General features: G+C 37.9%; 2 protein-coding genes and 1 long non-coding RNA gene across 19 annotated transcripts; 1 reads left to right on the forward strand and 2 right to left on the reverse strand.

Annotated features, from left to right (window-relative positions):
• The first annotated feature begins 29 nt into the window (after window positions 1–29).
• On the forward strand, window positions 30–6,923 carry LOC111245617 (uncharacterized). 13 transcript variants are annotated; one of them, XR_015320138.1, is made up of 7 exons: window positions 30–2,200; window positions 2,764–2,839; window positions 3,060–3,259; window positions 3,818–3,955; window positions 4,241–5,859; window positions 6,238–6,369; window positions 6,662–6,923. XR_015320138.1 is itself a non-coding variant. In XM_086978901.1 (6 exons), the coding sequence occupies exons 2-6, from the start codon at window positions 2,835–2,837 to the stop codon at window positions 6,262–6,264; spliced, it is 1,989 nt and encodes a 662-aa protein (XP_086835027.1). In that variant the 5' UTR covers window positions 30–1,399; window positions 2,764–2,834; the 3' UTR covers window positions 6,265–6,923. The 13 variants fall into 13 exon arrangements, 1 of the variants encoding a protein (XP_086835027.1); XR_015320140.1 differs by having other exon boundaries at window positions 30–1,399; window positions 6,238–6,380; XR_015320139.1 differs by having other exon boundaries at window positions 30–1,399; window positions 2,772–2,839.
• A 358-nt stretch (window positions 6,924–7,281) lies between these two features.
• LOC111245629 (uncharacterized) lies at window positions 7,282–12,440 on the reverse strand. Its single transcript, XR_015320149.1, has 3 exons — window positions 11,545–12,440; window positions 8,198–8,367; window positions 7,282–7,570 (listed from the first exon to the last, which is right to left on the reverse strand). It is a non-coding gene; the product is annotated as an uncharacterized LOC111245629 (long non-coding RNA).
• A 145-nt stretch (window positions 12,441–12,585) lies between these two features.
• On the reverse strand, window positions 12,586–18,258 carry LOC111245628 (uncharacterized). 5 transcript variants are annotated; one of them, XM_086978919.1, is made up of 4 exons: window positions 17,964–18,258; window positions 17,526–17,577; window positions 14,288–14,522; window positions 12,586–13,448 (listed from the first exon to the last, which is right to left on the reverse strand). In XM_086978919.1, exons 3-4 carry the CDS (start codon window positions 14,485–14,487, stop codon window positions 13,307–13,309), a joined length of 342 nt encoding a protein of 113 aa, XP_086835045.1. In that variant the 5' UTR covers window positions 14,488–14,522; window positions 17,526–17,577; window positions 17,964–18,258; the 3' UTR covers window positions 12,586–13,306. The 5 variants fall into 5 exon arrangements, with proteins under 5 accessions (XP_086835045.1, XP_086835047.1, XP_086835044.1 ...); XM_086978921.1 differs by having other exon boundaries at window positions 17,845–18,258; XM_086978918.1 differs by lacking the exon at window positions 17,964–18,258 and adding an exon at window positions 17,787–17,938.
• Between the last annotated feature and the right edge of the window lie 3,926 nt (window positions 18,259–22,184).

Consider the following 22,184-nt stretch of genomic DNA (forward strand, 5'->3'; position numbering starts at 1 on the left):
GCATCTTTATTTGAACTTGATAGATTGGTGTAAAGAATTAGACACAAATCAACACAGGTTCTACTCAGGTGTCTTCTTGAAGCGATAACAGCCTTGATTGGATAATGTATATGCTGTCAAACTTCATGCTTCTCTAAATGTGATAGCGGTACCGATAAAGGTTTCAGCCTTTTCTATTCTCCATTTAGTGTTATATATTAAGTTCCTATTCAATTTTAACATGATATGACGAGAATAGTCGCAGTCGGTACTTCGCAACAAAAAAATAGATCTTATCTGCTGTTTTCTCAGTTAGTGTTCTCGTCTGAGGGGCGGCTTTGTAATCACGTGACTAAAACCTGATGTGATCATCTGCAATCCAAATCGTTGATAGGATTCGCATGAAATTCGCCAACGTAACGCATAGAAGGTGAAAAACGATATGTCATGTACATATTTTCTCCACATTAACGTATTTTTCTCACTTTAATGTTTTATATTTAAGCATTTAACTGGCTATTATCCAGTAAATTCCTGCATGTTGAATTTTACTCAAAACACTACGTGCTGAGCCTTAGGACGTCAGCCGTAATCATACGTATATATATATATAGTAGTCCCTACATCATGTAGATGTAGATAAACGTAAATGGATCGAACGCACCTTAACAGCTGACTTTATAAAGATTTGTTTTTAGAGCTGGCAGTACTTTCGTGTCCTTTCAAATATCTTCTGAATCAATACAAGCTCGACTCATGTGTTTTTTGAGGGCGTTGTAATACCGTTGTATTAAGAAAACCGAGCGACTACCCAAGGCAGCATGCGCCAGAGCTAATACCACCTCTTTAAGCTCACGATGCGTACTATCAACCGCTAAAGCATATCGGTTTTTCTAATAGACGCTCATTCGATTACACCTTACCACTGCAAACTGCAGTTCTTGCTTATTTTATCTCAAAGGATATTTGAATCTCGCTTTTTACAATACATATTGATTATGCTGTTTTTTTTCAGTATGTCGTATATACATGTGATTTCAAGTCCATCCAACCAACGTTTATCGAAATGACATATATTTTCCCCCTACTTACGACAAAGGTTTTTATAGGCGTTGCATGCGATTTCGTCCATTTGAATACTGAATTTACCAGAACTGAGTTTTGGACATTCTACAGTGGGACCTGGTTTGTATATGATGTATATTTTTGACGTGTGTGAACAAAGCAGTGTTTTAAGGATTTAAGAGAAGCGAATTTTCGCAGTGAGTTTGTTATGAACCTTTAGTCGGATACTAGCAATGTCCAACAAAATGCCTCCAGACCGGAAGCCCTTTAATTAGTTGGTGGTCTATTTCCGTTTTCGTTTTCATTAGCAAACACGCCGAATTGGCATGCCAGCTTCTTCACGTCGTTGACTGCGGTACGTTATGTTAGCTTTAGTATAAATCTTGCTTGGCATAAAAATATCGACTTTCTTACTAAATTAAATTGACACGGCTGGTCTTCATACCTATTAGCAATTCAGTGATGATCGGCGGTTCAGCCTCCTTCGTTTCCTAGAATAATCATTTTTCGCGCTTGTTTCGTAGGATCAGCCTTACAACTTTCTTAAGTTCTTCATCATTGCCGGCTTTTATTTGTGGACTACGTCCGAGATTAATGAACTTTTGTGTTGTTTATCAAGTTGGGATATATGCATGTAGATAATGGTATTTTGTAAGGAAAACGCTTTAGGCTAAGTAGAAATTAATCTGGTTTTATCTTTGACGTGAACCTGTTGAGTTTCACTTATCACAGGCCAAACAATTTTTCCATTGTCAGTGTGTAGTTACGGTGCCTTAACTGTATGCCAGTCACATTGCACGACATTGGCATACTAACTTCATAAGCATTCTATGTCTGACTGATCTAATCTTCTCTAATTTTTCTAAACATTGTGAAATTTTTATGTGGCTTTTGTAATTGTCTTAGTAACCTGACGCACAGAAGTCGAAAACTCTCGAAGTATTCATATTTACGACTGTTTTTTCGACAAAAAGAAAGTTAGTCAAAGGCGAAATACCGAGTCATAGCACGGACTGGTGAAAGAATTTGATTCTTCCTCATAGCGTACATCTAGATGAAACGTTAGGGTGACATTTTGTAGTCAGCTTAATTATGTGACCGAATGGGGCATCGTTTAATTTAATGCGCTGTTTACATATGCAAGCGATCCCATTGTGTATGTGTCTAATGCTCTTCTATTCAGGATTTTGTTTTTAATCGTCAAAGCATTTAGTTAACAAATTCGAACGACATCCGTTGTGCGCAGTATATTAACAGCAGGGCTTTCTGAGTGACTGAAGGCTTCTCCGGGTGCATGCTATGGTGGTTAAAACAAATCTTTTCAGGGTTCTTAGGCACCTTTGGAGGGTATTTTTAGATGCTGCATGAGTCTGGGCTTATTATCAGGGCTTTATTGTTACGTAGGCCAACTTGATTTTTATACAAATTCCCCGTTTGAACTGTACGTTGAACGCTAATTCATGTTAAGCATATGTTCTGTCTCTTTCTTCGTATAATAAGTAGTAGAAGGGTTGTATTTTTTTCGTTTATTTACTTGGTCTTAAAAATCGAACAATATATTTTTAAGCCTTACGTGCAATCAAAGTTGTGGTAAATGTTTCATGGCTTTCTATAAGAGAACCAAAGGTCTTATTTAAATGATGTTGTTGTTAAAATGACACGTTATTTTTCATCGCTAACGATTTTTTAGTTGTGCTAATATTCAAGCACTTCTCGCAGTCCTGCAGGCAAATCGATCGAGAGCTCAGTATCGGCGTTGGGCATATCATTCGGAGGAATAATTTTAAAGCATGGAGTAAGTCAACGTTGGAAATTCAGATAGGTCTGCTTAACTTGCTATTATGTGTAGGATAGTTCGAGTAGTGATCCACATTATACTGCACTTCTTTTCGACTTATGAATATGAAAGCTCAGGGATGTAGAAAGCAAAAAATACTATACAAACATTCATAATCGTAATATTTTTTGGCTGTGAAGGACCCTATTGTAAATTTATTTTTCCACGGCAATTCTAGCGGCTGGCAAGGCAACGATGCTGCCAACGTGGAAGATGCGTCTGAGTCTTTCAGCTCGGAGTTCGATGCTGCCGGTTATCAGAACACTGGAATTTCCGACAGGTTTGATGATGGAACGGGTTTTGACGGTAGTAGCAAGTGCCGCAGCTATGGTCAAGGCGGCCAATTTGCCCGGGTATATCCTATTAAACCGGAAATAAGTTCGTATGGCTGCTACCAAACTCACTTATGATTCACTTGCATATCTTGGTATTTCCGTCGGCACCTCCCCTCTCAACCTAGTTCTGCTAATGTGTTGTATACTTGCAAATGTTGTTCAATTGTGCAGTAAGCACATATATAATGTGTTAAATACAATGTTCGTGGTTTAGAGGCCCTCGAACTTCTTGAACTCGTTAAGGTACTAAGGGTTTTTGTGTGTAGCTAATGCATTGCCTAGAGTTGTGTTTTTATTTGGTGGGGTACTTTTCGTAATTGCTAAGGGCTGTACTCTTAAAAAAATTAGTGTCTTGAAGTCGAAGATGGACGCCTATACATTTAAATAAGATAATATCGAGTTGTTGGCCAGAATAGATTGTTAACTAGTACAAATAGATCGATGATTTCATCAAAAGTAGTCAAGGTAAGCATCTTTGGACAGCGTTTATGTAGATTTCACAATAGATATCCGAACGATTATTTAGCTAGTTGATTCTTTTAGTACGCCGGAAGCACCAAGCGTCACATATCTCACAAATATAATGCTCTGTTTGTTTTAGCGTGTCGTAAGTGTAATGAAGTGGGTCATATGGCCCGTGAATGCTATAATGCGTCCTCGGGAAGAAACCGAGGACGTTTCAATTGCGGGCAGTCAGACCACTTAAAAGGAGTCTATCTCGAGTCATCTAGAGACAGAGGTATGTTAACAATTATTTCTGAGTTGTCTATAGATTTAAAATATCGTATTTGGTTTCTGCTGGATAATCGTGCTTAGTAGAACCATGTACTCCTCTACGAATTGCGAGGAGGTTTACTTTCTTTTGCCTTATGGTACATTTTAATTCACATGGCTAGGTTCGTCTTTTTGCCAGCAGTTTACTATTTGTGTTTAACGTATAATATATGTATGCTGTTCGTCTCTAGTTCCACTGATTTGCGAGCAAGAGTTGCCACTAATACCGAGTCTCGTTACGTTTGTGCAGCTTGTCGAAAGTGTAATGAGGAAAGGTACATTGCGCGTGATTGCCTTAGTGCTCCCCAAAGAGGAAGCCGCGTATGTTTTAACTGCAGACAGCTAGGCCACAAAAAGTCCGAGTCTCCCAGGCAGAGTGGGCCTTTAGATTGCTGGAATTGTCACTGGGAAGGCCACAAATCCGCGGACTGTGTGAACAAGCCCGGCCAGAGGATTAGTAAACACGGCCAGCCGGTGCCGAAGCCAGCTACATATGTACCCGGATTAGGTAGCGTAACTGAAATGATGTCGGAATTATGCTACGGTAATGGAAATATACAGCGCTTTGACCAAGACAAGGTGACGGTTAGCGATGCCGCATTTGCTGTGCCTCTACAAAGCTTCGACGAAATTGGATTCTGTCCTGTGCTCTTGGAGAAGGTAAATAGACTCGGCTACGCGACTCTGACACCAATTCAACGCTTCTCCATTCCTGTAATCATGGCTGGGAAAGATCTTATTGCATGTTCGCAAACTGGTTCGGGGAAGTCCGCTGCGTTCATTTTGCCAATTTTACAGAAGATCATGAACGATAAGACTTTGCCGGACCGGGCATCGATAGCCGGTAAAAAAACCCAGAAGCCCTTGGTAGTAGTTATTTCGCCGACAAGAGAACTGTGCAGACAGCTTAATGACCATTTTCGAGTGATATCCGACGAGACTCCACGACGTATCGGCGTGGCATACGCCTATGGTCGAACTCACGTTCAGTCGAATCGTGGCGATATTCGCCGTGGTACACACGTTCTGTGCGCTGTACCCGGCCGTCTTAAGCAATTTTTAGAAGATGGCACAATTTCATTTTCGGAGGTCAGGTACATCATACTAGACGAGGCAGATCGAATGCTGGATCACGGCTTCGAGGAAGATATACGCTTTTTCAACGCACACAAATCGATGCCCCCAAAAGAGAATCGGCAAATGCTCATGTTTTCTGCGACATTCCCACCTGAAGTTGAACAGCTCGCCCGACAGATTATGCGCTCAAAGAATACGGTCAAAGTTGTCGTCGGAACTTTGGGCGGGGTTAACGCCGATGTGACGCAGAGCTTTATCGAAACACAAAACTTCTCTGAAAAACGGGAACAGCTAATAAAAATACTTGATGATTATCCAACGGTGAAAAGGAATACGCAAGTGGACAAAAGTGAACGAGATCGAATTATCGTTTTCGTTGAACAAAAAAAAAGGGCTGATACTATTGGCCTGTTCTTGAATCTGCAGGGCTATGCTACGACGACCATGCACGGTGATCGAGAACAGGAGCAACGCGAGGAAGCATTGAGAACGCTTAAGCAAGGCGAATATCCTATTCTTGTTGCGACTGCGGTAGCCGCTCGAGGTCTTGATATTAAGGCGGTATCGCTAGTCATCAATTTCGATTTGCCGAAGGACATAGACGACTATGTTCACCGTGTGGGTCGTACAGGGCGTGTTGGTCGACCAGGAAAGGCAATCTCATTTTATAATGGTGAAAGTGATTCGTCGTTGGCGCCAGCGTTGATACAGGCTCTGAACGAGTGTGGGCAGCCTGTCCCAGACTTCCTCTCAAATAGCGCTTCCGGCAATTACTTCAACGAAACTTCCAAGGTAAGTCACTAGTCGCAGTGCTCACAAACATCTTTTAATGGGCAACGCGATTTTCCTGTCGTTGCTGTTTATAATGGTGTTGCAATCCGAGCTCAATCATCGTTGCAGATATGCTCATAAATGACGCTAAAAATTAATGTCTCTTATGTCCTCTTTCAAATGTCTTGTAAATTATGTAGGTCGTTCGAATTAATGATTGCAACCTTTAGCCTCTAGGTTTATTTATGAACTATAATACCGAGCGTGAAGCCTGTGGGAAACTGTTAACATCTATATGTAACCTTCTCGGAGACGCTCACATACATTTATGTATGTTCACTGCAATTAAAAATAATAATGTACAAGAACGAAGATGACACCTAAAGAATTTCGTTTCAGGAAGATGATGGCAATACAGATGAATGAACGTTATGATGTGCGACGAAAGGCCACCACTAATTAAATGGAATAACTGAAGTTGGAATCGGAGTTGGAGTCGGTTGGAAATGGTTCACTCACTAGGGAAATTTTGTGAGTTTTAGGTTCGGTATCCCCATTAAGTATTGCTTCAGACAATTACCTACCACCAAGAAATAATACGTCTACGTCCGATCTCGAACTTGCACTACAGCATAGCTCTAATTTTATGATTCACTACACAGTCGCGGGTAGTCGTGTGTTTACCAATCATGCTTAATATTTTAAAACTGTAGACAAATATCAAATTTTAACAACATAGGGCATCAAACATTGGTCTATTTTTAGTGAGTGAAATAGGATGAAAAAGACTTTTCTACTTTTTTCGATGACCTTTTTCTTGCAGATACGGCGCTCACAGCATGAAGCCAAACAAATGACAAGCCGCAGAACGTAGAAAAAGACGTAATGTTCCCCTGGAACTATAGCTTTTTAGTTATTTAATTTTGTTTGCATGAGTAAAAAACTTAACTTGAATACATTAAATTACAACTAACGTAAATACCGGCTCAATAAAAGAATCTGATGATGGCAACATCATATGGGAACAGAAGCAATAATAAATATTGTTTCAATAAAATTTATGACCATATTAAGTCATCTATGAACATGTTGGGTTGATATGTATGCTCTGGGATTCACTTCTAGGTATTTTCTGATACCTAATTATGAAAAATATTAGCCTGTTTCACCGATCCTTTTGCGTATTATCAAGAAAGGCCTTAATTTGCCAAACGATGCAATGGAAATGTTTTTTCATTGAACAAAGCATCTTTGAGAAAACTTCCGCTAAAGGCTGTGAGTCCTTTAGCTGCCCTTAACCAGCAACTCTATTACTAAAGTATACATTTCGTAGCGGCCGTGGGGAGTCAACTCGCGACCCTTGGGCATTCGCACCCGACCATTTCACTGCCTGTGCGGTACTGAGCATATCCGTCGTGTCTACCAGGTAAGACAGACACTTAGTCAGATTTTTTATTCATGTTGTTTTATAGCTGTTTTATTGATGCTGTTTAAAAGACAGAACTCAGCCCAGCAGAAGCGTCCGGGAGGAATGAAATGATCGCGCTGTATCCATGCAATAAGCAAGCGTATATATCCAAAGATCGTATTTAACATTCAGTACATGCTCGTTAATTCAAATATTCCATGAGTTCCATTTTGAGTGCATGGCATCGCGCACCAGATAATAATCGCCGCCCGCAGCCATGCTCGGATGCACGAGTTGCTTACTAAGCCGACAAGTAACTAATATCTGTAAGATAGTACAAACGAATTCGCGATTTCACAAAGAGAAATATGTCTTCATTAGGACGTCACTGAAGCTAATGGCACCACAATAAATAGAAGTTTTTCTTCATAAGTTCTATGTTGAAGCCCGTAACATTGCGCATATTACGTGGAACTAGTATTTACTACATCACATAATATTACTTTACTCAACGAAGAAAGTGCTTGAATTGTATTTAACTTCATAAAAATCATGAGTATCCCAATGGCAGGGTTAAATTGACGGACTGACAACGACGACATTTCGGAAATGCTACCGTCAACGAATCTCACTGCTTTATTAGAATTAAAAATCTGTCTTTAGTTTTCAAATTATTAACTCATTAGTTTTAGGTTTGACTGGTTCGTCTTGCCCGTACTGTATATCCGAGATATCTTTCTGGCGCCATTGGCGCCAAAAAATATCAGCCCTTTGAGAAAATTATAAATATGAATATAATATTAAAACGCTAATAAATAAACTTTCTTATAGTAATAATAATGTATATATATATATATATATATATATATATATATATATACGTTATTATTATAAGAAACTATATTAGTGTTTTAATAGGCATAGGCCTGACAATTTACATAAGTATTGTACCTGGGCCAAAATGAGTCCGCTTCTCCATTTTTGAAATCCACAATCGTTAGCGGGACGCGGAACAGAAGTCCCAATCCTGTGAGGCGTCGCGACCCACATACGAGCGAGAGCGGTTGAACCAGTAATGCCGTGACTAAGGCGTCCATTATAAAGCTGACTCCTCTTTTTGGCTTTTTGATAGTGGTATGGTAAGCACTGTTTATTAATTGATGTATTCCGATACGTAAAATGTCTATATTTTATAAATTTGAATGCATTTGCTAGCTTGGAACCTTTCTGGCTTTACTATCCCAAACGTAAGTTACATTATAGCTATCTTAGTGCTCGCTTTCGATTTGGTGAGGAAGTTTAAGAACCATATTCCTTACACATGCGACCCCAATCTAAACTGAAGATGGTAACCATAGTTTTCCTTCAGACATGGCAATTCTCTAGTAAAGAGTCCTGCACAAACTTTGGTGACAGTTATGTTCTGACCTAGGCAATGCTGTCAAAGTTTTTTTCATCATGAATGTCTGCTAGAATTTACGTTGATTGTTTTTAGTTTTGTTACACGATTCTAGTAACTAATGTTGTTTCGTGCTAAGTTCAACGACAGAATCTTTACTTTTTGTAAACACATAGCACAACGTACACGGACGGTAGCTGCTGGTTGAGGATTTATTCTATTGAAAGGTTTGTAATTAAAATCGTAGTATTTGGCTCATGGCCTTTCGTTTTGGACACTTTGAGCGCGGGGCGACGAGCAAGTTTTTCAGAACCTGCAAGCAACCTTTCCCATTCATTAACATATGTTGTTCGAACGACACGGATAGGAACATGTAAGAAATCAAATAATTGCAGAATTGAGGTTTGAAACATCATTGAGAATTCATTCACTTCATACGGAAAATGCCCGTTTTGGCTCTATAAACAGCCAAATTAGACGCTTATGGAAGCAGCTACTATCTTTTGTCAGCGCCAAAAATGAAACCATTTGTAGTCACCGGAAGCGTCTACTTCGTAGGATATGTCACTTCGTTATTATTTAAAATATAGAGGCACAAATTATAACTTCAGCTAAAATATTGGTCAGTGATACTGTTTCCTACACAAGTACTTTAATATCAATTTTTAAATATGTTTATGTAGTAGTAATAACAACCCGTAATCATATACGTGTAACTCGCTAAACGAAATGTATGTCTACTTCGAACCATTCTTCTTAAATTGAGTTTCTTGCATGAAGTTCTGATCATCTTGCACTTTTCTTGTAATTACATGATGATGTCTTCGCAACTTTCACTTTTAGCGTTTTAGTTGTGAGCATCGTAGGGCAGTTAGTAATGTTGATAGTAAGTTATAGACAATTATTTAATGCTTCGAACCCAGAAAATTTGATTGCCTTCGAGTGAAAGAGGTTGAGCATTAAACACGATTTCACAATCGAGAACTGAACTAGAATCATTAAGTATTTAACATTACGGCGTACTTACATTAAGGTTTTTTCAGCAAATTTGATAACGCTTTTGATGAAACAAACTCATTGATTGATCATGACTATCAATTGTTGCTTCTCCGTCGCTCTTTAGCAGCAATTCATTGGTTAAATTAAAACGCGAATATTTTCATCAAATGCCGGTGAAATATTACTTGATTTTCTCGGTTCAACTTTTCTTTTCGGCAAATTATAGCAATTCAAGTATGGGTTGCTGCACCAAGATGAACCTAACACGTAGTATCAACGCTTCATAATCTTGGCTCCCTCACCCGCTGCTTTCTCTTCTCGCGAGACGGACTGACAGAAATTCCTATCAAAGGAACTGACACCGGGCGTAATGTCTTTAGAGGACACCATCCTCTCCATTGAACGCAAGTGACGCGACTCTTTCGGACTTGCTGTTGTCACTACGAATTGCTAATTAAAACAGTAATTGACGCAATAGCCAATGAGAAACTTGAAGCATGAGCACTAAACAGTCCAAATTGTGTTTTTTTAAATTTTCTAATTGTGGTTCGCACTGACATGGGCGCAAGATTATTGATCCATCTCTTGCGCTCTGTAATACACACTGAAATGGCTCTACATCAAAACCTTAATGCCTTCAACCGGCAGGGCCGACTGTTAATAAAATAGATCTCATTCGATAACTGATTAGCATATGTATTGGTGGCTAAAAATGTTAGAAAGATTCAAGGAAATCTTTGATTTGCGAATTTTTTTATTTCCTAAATTCTTGTCCGTGACCTTCTGATGGTCAGATACCATTTTCCCAAAAACTTTACAATTTTCTACACTGAAACCCGTTGTTTCTCAAAAAACACAAATTAGAATAGCTACAGTCAAATATTCCTCTATCTGAGACTTGAAAAGCAGCGGTGGGTGAATTCAAAATCCAGCTGCCAACATGTAACGCAGCTACAAGCGTTATATACGGCGAATCAATAGATAAATACTGTTAAAGAGTTAGTTTTGGCCTTACGTTACGATGTTCAACGAAGATTCCATAAGGCGCTGCTAATCATGAGTCCATAATCTGTACATGCTCCGTGAGCTGTATTTCTGTTTGTACCTCCTAAGGACTCTAGCTTTCTGAGAGGACATCGCCAGGAGGATTCGTACAAATTACTATTAGTTAGTTCAGTTAGACTCAAAACTCGTTTATACATACCTAAAGATATACTTCTTCCGTAAAAAAGCTCAATTAGTCTATATCAAGGTTGACTCACGGCGTTTTCGCAATTAGCTATTTTGAATATTTTATGACGAATTTCAAATTTCGCGCGCCTAACGCGTAGTAATGTCTATTAACTATGTGGGGATAGACCGGAAAACCAACGATTTTTGAGGGTTTATTGGAACATATTAATAAGATTAAATGAAAAACAAATGGAGCTATATTGTATAATGGAATAAGTCGAAAAGACATATGCGAAGAAACCTTGTGCGCTACCTATCATTTGTTTTTTAAAGCGTTTGAGAAAATTGACAATGCTGGAAACCTGTTTAAAAAATTATGTGCTGCAAGTAATGGCGTTAAAGAAAAACAATAAAAAGATTCTCCCTAATAGTAGCGAAGCGAGTACAAAAACGTGTACTTTTGCGCCGTACACCGTAATTTTACGATGTCCCATGTGGGTAAAGCAAGTATAGTGCAATGGTATTTGTTTAAGGTTTAATCTAATAAAGCAAAAGCTATGTAGTGTAGGATGATATTATTCTTAAGTTTAATTTTAATATAAAGGAGAGTAATTACTTTCAACGCGATTCAAAATTCTAGACGAGATTTTATATCCACGTAGGTCATGTAAATAATAATGGCCAGTCTTTGTACCGGCTTCTTGTGTATTTTTTATTGCATAAATACCTTAAAAAACATATGCCTGGGAAAGTGCTGGTCTGAAAGGTAACCCTGGTACTTGGTTTTCATAGTAAGAAACAAAAAATTGTTCTTTCCAGAGGGAACCTGGTGGGACCAATTGTTCTGGTCACCATTTTATCTTGAGATATGAATTTCCGGTTTATTCCGATAAGGTGCGTGGCGACTGTAACTGCTGCTATATTAGTTTTCTTGTCACCGACTGTCTAAAAGATTGGATTTTAAAACTCGAACGTACGAAAGGAAGAAGATGGCTGAAGCCACAAGATTAAAAAAGAGCGCACAATTTTCTCTGTTGATCTTGGGGTATTCTAAGTCAGCCGTTTAAAAGGCATCTTTTCAAAAAGAGTGCTTCAGACCGACTCGTCTTCCGTACTTCCGCGTGAGGTCCTTTTGAAACCAGCAGGCGAACGCGTGCGCACCTTCACTCCTGCAATTTGCGTCACTTTTTTGCAACGTTACACTACTGTTCACATTCCGTGAGCTAGACATGTATCCGCTATTTATATCATCGTGGCTGGGTATTCTAGATCTTTTTGATCTTGCATTTATCGACAGGACGTAACGGGCTTCCTATCCACGTGTTAGATGTCTTATATGGCCCGTGATTGTTACACAATTACAGCTCATCCACTTAAAACATTAAATTAGACCTACACCTGCCCGTAAATTCCTTATCTATTTCCCATATCAACATTGGAAATTATAATAAGTTTGGCGCGCAAAATTTGAAAGCTACTACCGGCCCAGTAGCGCGCGAAGAACAATCGCTACTGTTGCACATGCCTGTACATGCTCTGCACCCATAAAACATGCAATCGCTTTTATGAGACAGCCCATTTGAAAAATAATGAAACGTAATTAAATCCAATATAGCGTGCACAATACAGCTCTTTTAAATGTCGGACAAACATGGAACTTCTCTTGCACGTGCACCTGTACTCTTTATTCAAAAAAAGGGTCCATTTTATAATTCTCACACATCCAACAGACATGTTACTAAGAGGATAAATATAGGTAAACATGATATGATTATTTTAAAATGCATTTATTTTTATTTATTATTGTTTATTTTTGTGAAATTATTATTAGTTTATTATTGTGAAAGCACAAAAGCCTAACAATCTCTAACTATCATGTTTCCCTCACTTTCATTCGTGACTGATTCACATGAAAAACACGTCAGCATGTATCGCTCATTGAAAATCTCACGAAACAAAGGCATTTAATAAGAACTCACTAAATGACAGAATGCTATACTGTAAGTAGCTGTTTTCGTTTAGCATGCTCAGACAGCTATTTAACTGAATCAACATGTTGTCAAGCTAATTTTATTGCGTATAACATTAGGGAGCTACGAAATTTATGACAATATTGGTCATATTATCGTTTTGAATCTAAAATTCTACATTTTACAGTTAAAGTTTTTAAAAAATACTTATAAAAGGCTTATGTAAAGCCTTGAAGATTGACTTTGAACGGAACTCTTGAATTTCTAAATGACTTAGTATTTGGACCCGTTCGTTTTCATAAGTTTTCATGTGTCTAAACACTGCCTTTTTTGAAAGTTGCTAGGCTATGAAGTCAAGTGCGCACACCTTATGGTTTAATAGTATGGTTTAAAAAAACTCCACAACCGTACATCGTAAAGCATTCCAAATGTGCGTGTACTTAACATTCTTGCCTCTGTATTTTTCATATATATGTGTTTGTCACGATGCTTATGGCAAATTAATATGGCAAGGATTTTTTAGATAAAGGTTTTTTCGGCAAGGTTGAAGATCATATCGGTTCCATTGGCATTATGCGGAACTGCGCACCAGATGAATAGGGCCGCTCGAACAACTGAGGGGAGGCCAAGATTGCTTGCCAGCCCTACGACCATCCAGTACCTAAAATTTCAGATAGATACACCTATCTGATTAGATGACAGAACCTTGATTTGAGGGGTATCAATGAAATAATACCGAGAGTACTGACTTTCAGTCACTAGTTCAGTTCTCTTTGTCAGTTAAATATTTTACTTGTTGACCTTTTGGCCGTGAGTTTGATTCAGGACGTGTTCAATTAAAAAAAGAAAGAAAAAATAGGGTTTCGCGTTTAAAACAAAAGGTACTGCTTGGCATTAAGTGAGGTTGATCTTTTTATGGGGAGAATTTTTAGATAAAGAAAGACGTTAAATAAAAAAAAAAAGACGACTAATAGGTATATAATTGTCTAGAAGCCGTCAGAGTGCTTGAACGAGCACAGAAAAATTGCTGTTCTAACGTATATGGAAAAAAATCATAGCTTTAGCTCAACTGGTTCAAAGGTTACTTAATTTTGAAATCCGTCGCATTCGCTTTTAACAGTCTAAAACTTTTTTCATTTACTAGCATATCCATTTTGCGAAACATTCCGATCGGAAATTAAGCTTTTACAGTATAAGGGATGAAAAAATGTAACGACAACATGATTTTAAAAAAGACGTACAGGCAGATAACGCTTAGAGAATATACGAAAAGTGGAATTGATTTAATTTAAAGCACCATTTGAAAGCCTTTTGATATTAGGCATATGCTTCACAAATAAGTAGATCTGACTAATCGTACCACATACGGCACCCCACTGCGGTAATTATAGAAAAAAGCTGTGGTACACTATGTCAAGCACTTATTAGAAAGGTTCTACATATTTGGGTAACTCTGACGCAAATATGCAATGCAATTACTGTTTTAATAGAACATATTACCTGGTCCAGAACGCATCATCCTGGCCCGTCCTGAGGGAACGCAATGACGGCAAGACGCATATGAAAAGCGTGAGGCGAATTATTGTCTGACAGCCCACGATAAGCGAGAAAAGAATTAATATGGAGCTTGAGTAGATAGCAAACCACAGGGGATCCTTTGACAAGGCCGCAATTAGAAGCTCCAAAACGCGAGGTTCCATTATGACAATACTGGCCCTATCACTCCCAGGCACACCTAACAAATAAAAACAGTGGATAAAATACAATAGCAACAAAATAGCATATGCAGGTGTAGATATATAGTTAGAAATTTTGCCCAACCTGCTGTGGAAATAAATAAACCTACAATTTAAGTACTACGACTTATTGAGCGTGTAACTCATTAAATAGCTAAATCAATTCCCGGTATATGAGAGCAATCCCGATATTAATGGGTAGGTAACCTTGAATAAGTTAGTCCGAAGAGGATAAATTATGGAATAATTAATACTTATTAAGTGAATTTATTTCTTTGCAAAGCAAGCTTGGTGCATCGACGCGTAAAGCGCATTATCTTGTCTCGGTGTGTTTCTCCCTGTTTTCAAAAGAATCGAATGGGATGGGAATAGCCCCTTGTGCCTCGTACGCAGAAGACACTAGCTAAGATATCTGCATTTTTTCAAAAATCTTTCAAGAAAAAGTTTATGAGCATAGATACGAAGAATGTTCGCAACGAACGCCATCTAAAAGTTAGCTTTTAGCATTTCATCTGACACAAATGTTTAGTGTGCCTTGCTTGCTTAAGCATAGAATTTTTTAGCTCGTATTTAAGATTGTTCGTACTACATTTATGCCAACTTAACGGAATCGACGAGATTAAAAAATTGAGACTTATAGGGCCATCGCATTTGCCTTAGGGATGGAGCTCACCCATACTCTCAACATATTTTTAGCAGCACATCATGCATCAACGGTATGCAGTACACACAGTAAAGATTAGTCGCACGAACTCAAGCTATTACAAGCTCTTGAGCTAATATCAGCGACTCAGAGACTTCACACCTTCTTGGCAAGTGTTAAATTTCACGCCACGGGCATTTATAATATATTAGGAAAAAATCGTCAGTTCCACAGTCTTTGTCTGCTCCCCATTCTATGAGTTTTTCGAAGAAAACTTAAGTAATAAATATAAAACTCAGAATAGACAATAATATGGCATCCTTCTTTATTATTCCATTGCAACAGCATAATAAAAATTATCTTCACTCACCTCACAGGAAGTTAATTGATAGTTATCACGCATTTGCTCCTGTTCAACGGCAAGTTATAGCGTCGTGACAAAGATAAACAACTGACTAGGTTCTTTTATGTCAACTGATGGAGCAATGGATCAATTATGTCTGAACGCACCCGCTATTCCATCAGCACACTGAAATGCGACTGTATATTGAAAACTTTACTAGTTTCTGTTGCTTCTCAATAAGTTCACTCGAACAATTCTTCATTTACAATAGCAACAACAAAAAGAAATACAAATCTCTTTATGCATCAATTTCGCCCTTTATAGTCGCACACTACGGTATATCAAATCGTGTACCCGAGCATTCTGTATACCGCAAGCTATGTTTACTGGAAGACCGAACAACACGAGCAACACTCAACTTGTAGCGGTGTGTCAGCTGTGACGTCTGTGAATGACTAGCACCCCGTGCACGGTCGATATTGGCGCGATGTTGTGATTTGTCGGGTAGGTGATGTATCCCATGCAGTATACGGTAGCGTGCTTTGCAAACTAGGGAACGCGTGCTCATGGTCTATTTATTTAATGATGGACTTCTTTCCCTCATAATGTCTCAAAGTACGCCTGTTCGAGACCTAGCCTTTTCTAAGGAAAAGGCTAGGTCTCGAACCACAGCCACAACTAGAAAGTAGGTAGTAAATTAGTGCGCAAAAAACTATCTCAACGATGATGTTCGAACATGACATTTAGTAAAAAGACTAGTATAGTAAGACAGTTACAACTTTTAGTCATCAATGAAATGTTTTGGGTACATCGGGAAACATTCAGTTGCAAACTATTCTCAAAAGTTTGCGGTTTCCTCTGCCAATACTAACTGACTGAAGTATGTGTCTTTTACCGCGAATCACTGTAAATTGCTAGGACTTTTCGTATTCAAAGTTCTATTAGACTTAATTGGAAGACGAAACATTTGCTTGTAACAGCATTAGCTACTGAACTGCATACTCGCAAAGTCGTTTCTGTCATATATATTCGTTCGAAAGAGTTAACATGGCTAACTCAGGTTGTTGCAATTGATCGGACTGGCATTGTAAGGTTCTATAATTTTACAATGTTCGTCGAAGTGGCGCATACGTAAAGATGCATTTTAAGGCTGGAACGCCATAGTGCTTCTGTTAGAAGACAGAACATTTTCGTTGAAATCCGACAAGCATTATTCCACAGCAGTAGAGAGGTAAGGGAACGACTCCAAATGGACGAAAATACGACCTGTAAGTTGTACTGTTGCATGCGACGTACGACCGGAAGTGCTTGCCTAATCTGTACTTAGTTTGTACTTTAGAGATAGTTAAAGCTGTGTACTTGAAATGAATCTCAAGTATTGATTTGTGCATTTGTAAGGTGACAAACGGAAGATTCCGCATCATCATGTGATGATACTGAAATATGTTACATATGTTGAAGCATCTAACTATACGCGAACCAGCTAATTCAACTTTGCTCTTTAAGAAATATTATTTGGGTTGTCAGTAAACTTCAGACGGACAACTATAACACTTTTATTAGCAGATGTTCAGGCTATAAACCTTCAGGGAATGTTGCTATAAAAGTGACAAGCGTGTGGAAAGTATCATAAAAAAAAGACAGATTTCTACGAGGCAGAGTGGCCAGAACCCTAAAGTGAGGAAATAGCTAATTGCCTACAGCCTGTAATACTACCTAATAAGGATTCGAGCTAGTTAGAATAAAATGAATTTTAGAAAAAAATACGACTTCTGTACTGAGTAATTCAATAATCGCTGCATAGCCGCAAATTAACAAGAACGGAATGTAATGAACGAAGCGCGTTGGAATATGTCAAGGATTTTAAGGTGACCACAGTTTGCTCACATATATTCAACAAAGAATCGTTAAATGTTCTGACCCATGGATAAACCACAGAGCTTGAATTATCCGTCCCCCCTAATTAATAGATTCTAATAACCTGCGTTTTTTCAACAAACACATCAACAAACTCACGGTTACGAATTCGAAACAGTCCGTTGAGTATACCAGACGTTAATGATGTAATCTGAAAAACAAATGAACGCTTGACTTATCATAAAATGAGCCCACTTTCGTCACACAATATAAAAAGGAAAGATTAATTAAAAATAATTCTTTAGGAAAAATCCGATCTTACTTAGCGAAAACTAACCGCTTGACGAACGTTTGCGTTACCTCTATCTATGGTCACAATCAGCTTAAAGGCCTAAATAGGATTAGCATATGGACACTCACATAACATTAGCAATTTCCCTTCGTGCCAACAAAAGAAGCAAATTATATGAACACTTGCATTGTCAATACGTGAACTGTGCAGTAAGGTTCCTCGAAATATACGCAAACCGGAACTAGGTCTCAGCTTCCTTTTTTCCTTCAAATAAATGATCGTGGAAACTTTCCACTATGACTCACATTTGCCGTTTACTTAGTGTTGTATGTGTGCCACAATGGAACAAATGTTAGAAACACAGTGCCATAAGGCTACAGGGTTGTTCGGAGGCAGATCCGCAATGAATCGAGTCTGATCATCCTATCTTGAAATCGTGATAGAACAACACTCCGGGCCGGCGGGGTCCGTTTCGAAATTCTGCTTAAGCTTAGACTGTATCCAAGAGAAAGCGCAACAAGTGTCCTAATCGGATCCACACGCATCTATCGTACCTATTCAAAACGCTTCAGTAGACTTTTGTCACGTGTATGTTCTAAAATGGGAGGGCTTGCTCGGGCAATTTTGTAAATGGATTAACTGAAAGATTCGCTAAAGCAGTGGTACTAGCTGATTACAGGATTGGCTTAAAGTGCACGCCAGTGAAATTCACGTCACTGCTCCAATGAAAGCGAACTGAGAACGGATGCTACTATATCAAGAGATGGCAATAAACAATACATTTTTGTTTTGCATCTTATCTATAATGGGATGAAGATGTATAATAAAGTAAAAAGTATAATAAGGGCATTACTGGCTCAGTTGTGTACGGTTGGTAATATAGATGTATAAGTGCAGCAGCGGAAATGTCCTATTGCATAGTATGTGCGTTGCAAAAGCCATCGAACTATTATTATATACTCTTTATTATCTATCTTACCAAACGTGTCCATAAAAAAAGCGCAATAAAGCACAGTTTGCATTCCCTAGTGGAACCTGATTTAACACACAGTCTACGCAAGGTAACACTAACCCATGTATTTACACCAGCAGTCTTTAAACAATAAATGAGATGGAAAACAAAAAAGTAAAAATAATTGAAACGCTTTGACGAATAAAAACACGAAAAACTCATACTTTATATTAATTGCGCTAATAAAACTAATTTTGTTACTTTACTTACATTCGACATATTTACTATTAGTTAACAAATATTTATTTAAAAATTCAAATAACTTATCAAAAAGGAATTCAGTTTGGTGTATTTGTAATGTCACTTTTTCTAGATGTCCACAATATTTTCATAATAACTAAATAAATATACCACTATTGCAAAAAACGGGTTTATTTCTAGCATGGGTGCACTCGATAGATAAAAATAATTTTTCCAATCAACATAACGCATAATGTATATGTATTCAATCTTAGTAGTCTTATACGATGCTAGGGATTCCAATTTAGCTCTGAGCATGTCAGAAAGCAATGCGCACATGTCACCATTGAATTCATAGTGAGGACTCCAATCGGTATCCTCTTCAAACCTTTAGAGAACAGACCTATGGTAATAATTACTGCTATTTTAAGAGAAATGTATTAACAGCGTTCATTCAGGTACTTTCGTAGAAAAATGCTACTTTTAAACATGAACGCTTATTGTGATTGTATCCTATAATAACTGCACCACAATATATTGCAACATTTTATGGAAGTGAGTCAGTTGTCAGAATTGGCAATTTCTAAAGCGAGAAGCTACAAAATTTTTGATTAGCAAAATACAGAAGGTATCTAAGAAATACATTTGATTAAGATTCTAGTCCTAAAAAGGACCTATATAATTTTAGATTGCAGTAACATCCTAGCGGAGCATTTCAGATTCTTGACGAAAAGATTTTAAGTTCAGCTAAGACACTCATAAATCAATCTAAACGCAATGTACATGTTTTTCTTAAGAATCGTTATAGCGGTCACACTCGTCAATAATATAATATATTCAAATGAACGTTACCAGTCCTTTCGCTGAAACTAGGCTTATGCTTGAAACACGCTCACGAGGACTAGTTTCTAGCTGTACAGGAAAAAGCTCTCATAGAAGTGTATACAGTCGCACACACAGGACACACTTCTTTCAAATTATATTTGTTGCGCTCTATGTGACTTTAAAATGTAATCATTGCCTATGATTGAAATGTGCACACGACTCAGACTGTTATCTGGTAAGTGTCTCTTATGTTTTTTAGCCGACCATATCGGTAGTTTGCCCGCTGATTTTATGTGTGCGATTACTGTGTGTATTCGAACGATATGATCCTCGAGAAGTGTGAACCAATTATAATTAACCAACTCTAGCCTCGGCTTTTTTAAAGCCTGAAGAATGCCATTCCTACTAGATAATAAATATTATTCACGGACCTCGTTCTTCTGGGATTACTTATTCTTCGTGCCGACAACCTTTATACAAAACTGGTGTTTTGAATATCTTCCTGTACGTGGGACGAGACACCGTAAAAAATTTAGAAATATCTTAATATGAAAAGATAACATTCACAATGAAAATATTTAATTATTTAAAGAACACTCGATTTACCTTTCAATGACAGACCTTCCCGGTACTTTTATGTACGTTTACATATACATATACAAACAAATTTTGTTTTTGCATTGCCAATAGTTAAACACATCTGCAAATTATCATTAGCGACTACTAGAGCAATGGTTACATAATTCTTACACGCTTTATAAAAATCGAGGAAACCTTATCGAGGACAGTATCTGGACTTTATTCATCTTTTATCATACTTGACTCCTTTTTTAAACGATACTGTTGTAAAGATGGAACGAGCATTTTATGTTGATGTCTCCAGTAACACTGAACGATAAGCCGACCATGTGTTGCTAATGTTATCTCCGGACGACTGTCAAATTTAAGTGGCTGTGGATCGAATTATACGATAAGAACATGGCAGTTAGATGACTACGTTGATCTGAACACTCTTTTATAATCTCCTAACTATTTAATACTTGAGAATAATGATTGCTTAACGTACTGAATGCATGAAGTACATTGATGCGCTGCCGCATCCCCACATTTAGCACCCTTGATAATTGTTTAAACCCAATAAGAACAACATGGCAATGTGCGTCGTAGAGAATCGTTTATTTTCGTCTGTGATATACTGCGAGAAAGTATGCAGACAATTACGCCCGTTTGGACCTCACAATTACCATTTATTTGATAGTTATAAATAAATTGTTGACTGTGAAGTAACACACACTTGTATTGCATCGGTGACTTCTAGCATATTGTTTTAAATTTGAACAACAACACCGAAGTTATCGCATGGTCAGACAACAGCTCTTTCATGCTGTTTGCTTCTATAATTGTATGAAAACCTGTATAGTTTGGCTCCTGCTGCATTAGGCAATGAGAAGCATACGTTGCAAATCACCCAATTAATCAGTCGTATTTGCCTAGAAAGCGCTTCTAGCTAGAAACAGGTTCTTTTGATCTACCTACAAGCACCGTATCAACTATAGCGAAGATATTGATCGCAATCGTGCGTTTTGATTTGAACTTAGATTTTTTCCGTTCCATCTGTAGAAGAATCAACAGTGATCTTTTTTCTTCTAAGCGGCCGACTCAGACCAGAGCAAATATTAGTCCTCTCGCTTGCCTCTGAGGTTTTACTGTCTAGGTAAGGTGCGATATGTACTGAGTGCGAAAGGGCTTCAAACGAAATTATTTTTATGTCGTCTCAGAATCAGACTATGTAAAACTGTTCAGGGCAGCAATAGTTTAACACTACTTAATAAGCCTAGATGCATCTAATAGCCGTTTTATAATGTTGTTTGTCTTTTATTATACATTAAATGCTGTGGCAGTTCGTAAATTATATGATTGCGGGACGCTTTTCCTGTTTGGCTTTGAACTGAAGATGATTTTTTTCTAATATTCTGTGCGCATCTATTTCTACAAACAAAATGTATCATAATTGATATTCGCTGTGTCACTCGAAAAGGTTATTTCTAGCCCAGAAATATATATAGTTATAGGCAATATATTAATTTCCCTCGCAATAACGTCAACGAATGCAGAGTCATTTGTTTCAAACTCTTCAAATGGTGCCGCCCACGAAACTTCTACCAAAATTTCGCTAAAGTTGTGTACGCTGTTCTTTAAATTATAATAACTAGTAGATCGTAGTTTACGGTTCTAATAAAAACAAATCGCATGTCAGGTACTTGCTGCAAAAATAGCTATCTGGGTAGATATAATTTGGACAAATCGACAACGCTTCATTGATGACAGTTTGCAACGCTTGTAAGCCTCTTAAAAATTGTCACGCTCACTGAATGAGATACTTGCATTATATTCTCATAATCTGATGAGCTTGATCTGGTAAATGAACGAGCCGGTCTTGTTCACACCTGTATCCCCTGTATTTGATCACTGCCAAGGACAACAGCAATCAACGACTATTATAAGTAAG

Source organism: Varroa destructor, unplaced genomic scaffold (assembly GCF_002443255.2).
Source record: "Varroa destructor unplaced genomic scaffold, Vdes_3.0 BEIS01000002.1, whole genome shotgun sequence".
NCBI classification, from domain to species: Eukaryota; Metazoa; Arthropoda; class Arachnida; order Mesostigmata; family Varroidae; genus Varroa; species Varroa destructor.